This window comes from Camellia sinensis, chromosome 4 (assembly GCF_055761805.1).
Source record: "Camellia sinensis isolate YWXY chromosome 4, ASM5576180v1, whole genome shotgun sequence".
Classification (NCBI taxonomy): Eukaryota; Viridiplantae; Streptophyta; class Magnoliopsida; order Ericales; family Theaceae; genus Camellia; species Camellia sinensis.
In genome coordinates, this window is record NC_138964.1 from 219038554 (window position 1) to 219040395 (window position 1842).

A 1842-nucleotide genomic window follows, 5' to 3' on the forward strand; every position below is an offset into this window, starting at 1 on the left:
AATTTTATAGCAAACCCCCTTATGTCTTTTGCCACATTCGGAGTAGGGTGGTATGGAACTATTTCCCTGACTAGAGTTGCTTGTTGACCCTGTGTTTTGCTTCTTATTCAATGAGTTATTTCAGCCTTTTTTGAAATTGAAGCCTCACCTCTTACCCCGCCATTCGATCACCAGTGTCTTAGTCTTATTCAATGTTTTGCTTCTTAGTCTGTTGCAATGCAGTGACATTTGCCTCGGCTATAATTGCTCAGTCAAGGACATCTACATATTTGAGTAGTTTCAAAACATTGATTCGATCAAGTATCTCTACATTAAGCCCACCTTCAAGCTTCCTGCCCTTTTTATAATCAGTATCAACCATGTGTGGTGCGTGTCGAGCGAGTTCAATGAACTTAGATTCGTACTCTGCTACTGACATGGTGCCCTGCTTCAACTGTTCAAATTCAGTTACCTTGCGGTCTCGGACGCACTGGGGAAAGTATTTCTTAAAAAAGGCTTCTTTAAACTGAGCCCAAGTCATAACATTGTTTGTATCATGAATGAGCATCCACCACCGTCTAGCCTCTTCTTGTAAGGCAAAGGTAGCCAGTAATACTTTGTGTGCCTCCGAACAAGGAAACACTTCGAACAACTTTTCGGTTTCTAAAACCCATGCTTCAGACTTTAATGGCTTAAGACCTCCTTGGAATGTTGGTAGCTTCACTTTGTTGAACTTCTGTGTCAAAGCAATTACATCATCATTGGTATTCGGTTCTGGTACTGGAGGAGGTGGGGGCTGTTGGTTCTGTTGTTGCCTTAGGGCCTCGGTCAACAGTTCAACCATTCTTTCCAACCTTGCCATTCTTGCTTCAGATGATTCAGATTCATCAGCATTTCTTGCATTCTCCATTTCACTATATGCAATATGGTAATAATAAACAAAGGAAATTGCTTACTTAAGCACATTAGCACATATATTCATATCATGGCCACACACACTTTCTCATGCTCATGCAATGCCCTAATTACTTTTCTAGGACATCCTATAGCTCATTTGGACACGTGTGTGCGGTATAACTCGTGCTCTGATACCACTCTGTCATGACCCAAACACGCCCCTAAGGGTTTAGTATCGTAACCGGCCAGTAATCCGTGATTACCAAAGGCTTGCTTAACAGTAATGACAGTAATACAGAGTAAGGGGTTGGCAGAAGCCAAATAGTAAATAAAAGATGTCCAATGAGCTGTGAAAATCTAAATGGAAAAAGACTTTTATAGACTAGTGCACATCATAACCATAAACATATATACATATCAGATACACGTAACATACAGGTTAGGGATCCAATCCCTTCACCATAACTGTACTGTCAAGAGTCTTAAGTATTCATTAAAAACAGAGACAAAATGATGAATCTAAGACACCCCAAAACACCCTTGGCTTAAGAAGACTCGAAACCTCGGGGTGAGGCAAAACGGTTGGCTGGACAAAACAAAAGCTTAACTTGACGCATCTAGCTTCGGTCCGGTGCCTGGCTACCTACATATAAATATAAATAGTGAGCTAAAGTCCAGTGAATAACAAACGTGTAAAAGAGTTAAGAATGAATGTCCCTTCAGTGATTAAAACAATCATTTGCATCAGTAGATCAGTTATTCAATCAGTGGCTCATATTTCATGCCATATCAGTCAATCAGAAATCATAGCAGTCATAGGTGGTACATCCAATAGCAAAACAGTACAATAGGTCTTAATAGACCGAACAGTCAGTTGATGGCCATTAGAACAGTAAATAGTAGCAGTTCCAAACATTGGAACTGACAGAGATCTCTGTGACAGTAGCAGTAACAGTACAGTAACAG

The 1842-nt window shown here is 40.4% G+C and overlaps 1 protein-coding gene across 1 annotated transcript; it reads right to left on the reverse strand.

Annotated features, from left to right (window-relative positions):
- Positions 1-247: 247 nt before the first annotated feature.
- On the reverse strand, positions 248-841 carry LOC114277199 (uncharacterized). The gene has a single exon (XM_028219081.2). The coding sequence runs from the start codon at positions 839-841 to the stop codon at positions 248-250; it is 594 nt and encodes a 197-aa protein (XP_028074882.2).
- Positions 842-1842: the final 1001 nt, after the last annotated feature.

Excerpts from the sequence above, each read along its gene's own strand:
- LOC114277199 (XM_028219081.2), bottom strand. The coding sequence starts at position 841 with ATGGCAAGGTTGGAAAGAATGGTTGAACTGTTGACCGAGGCCCTAAGG.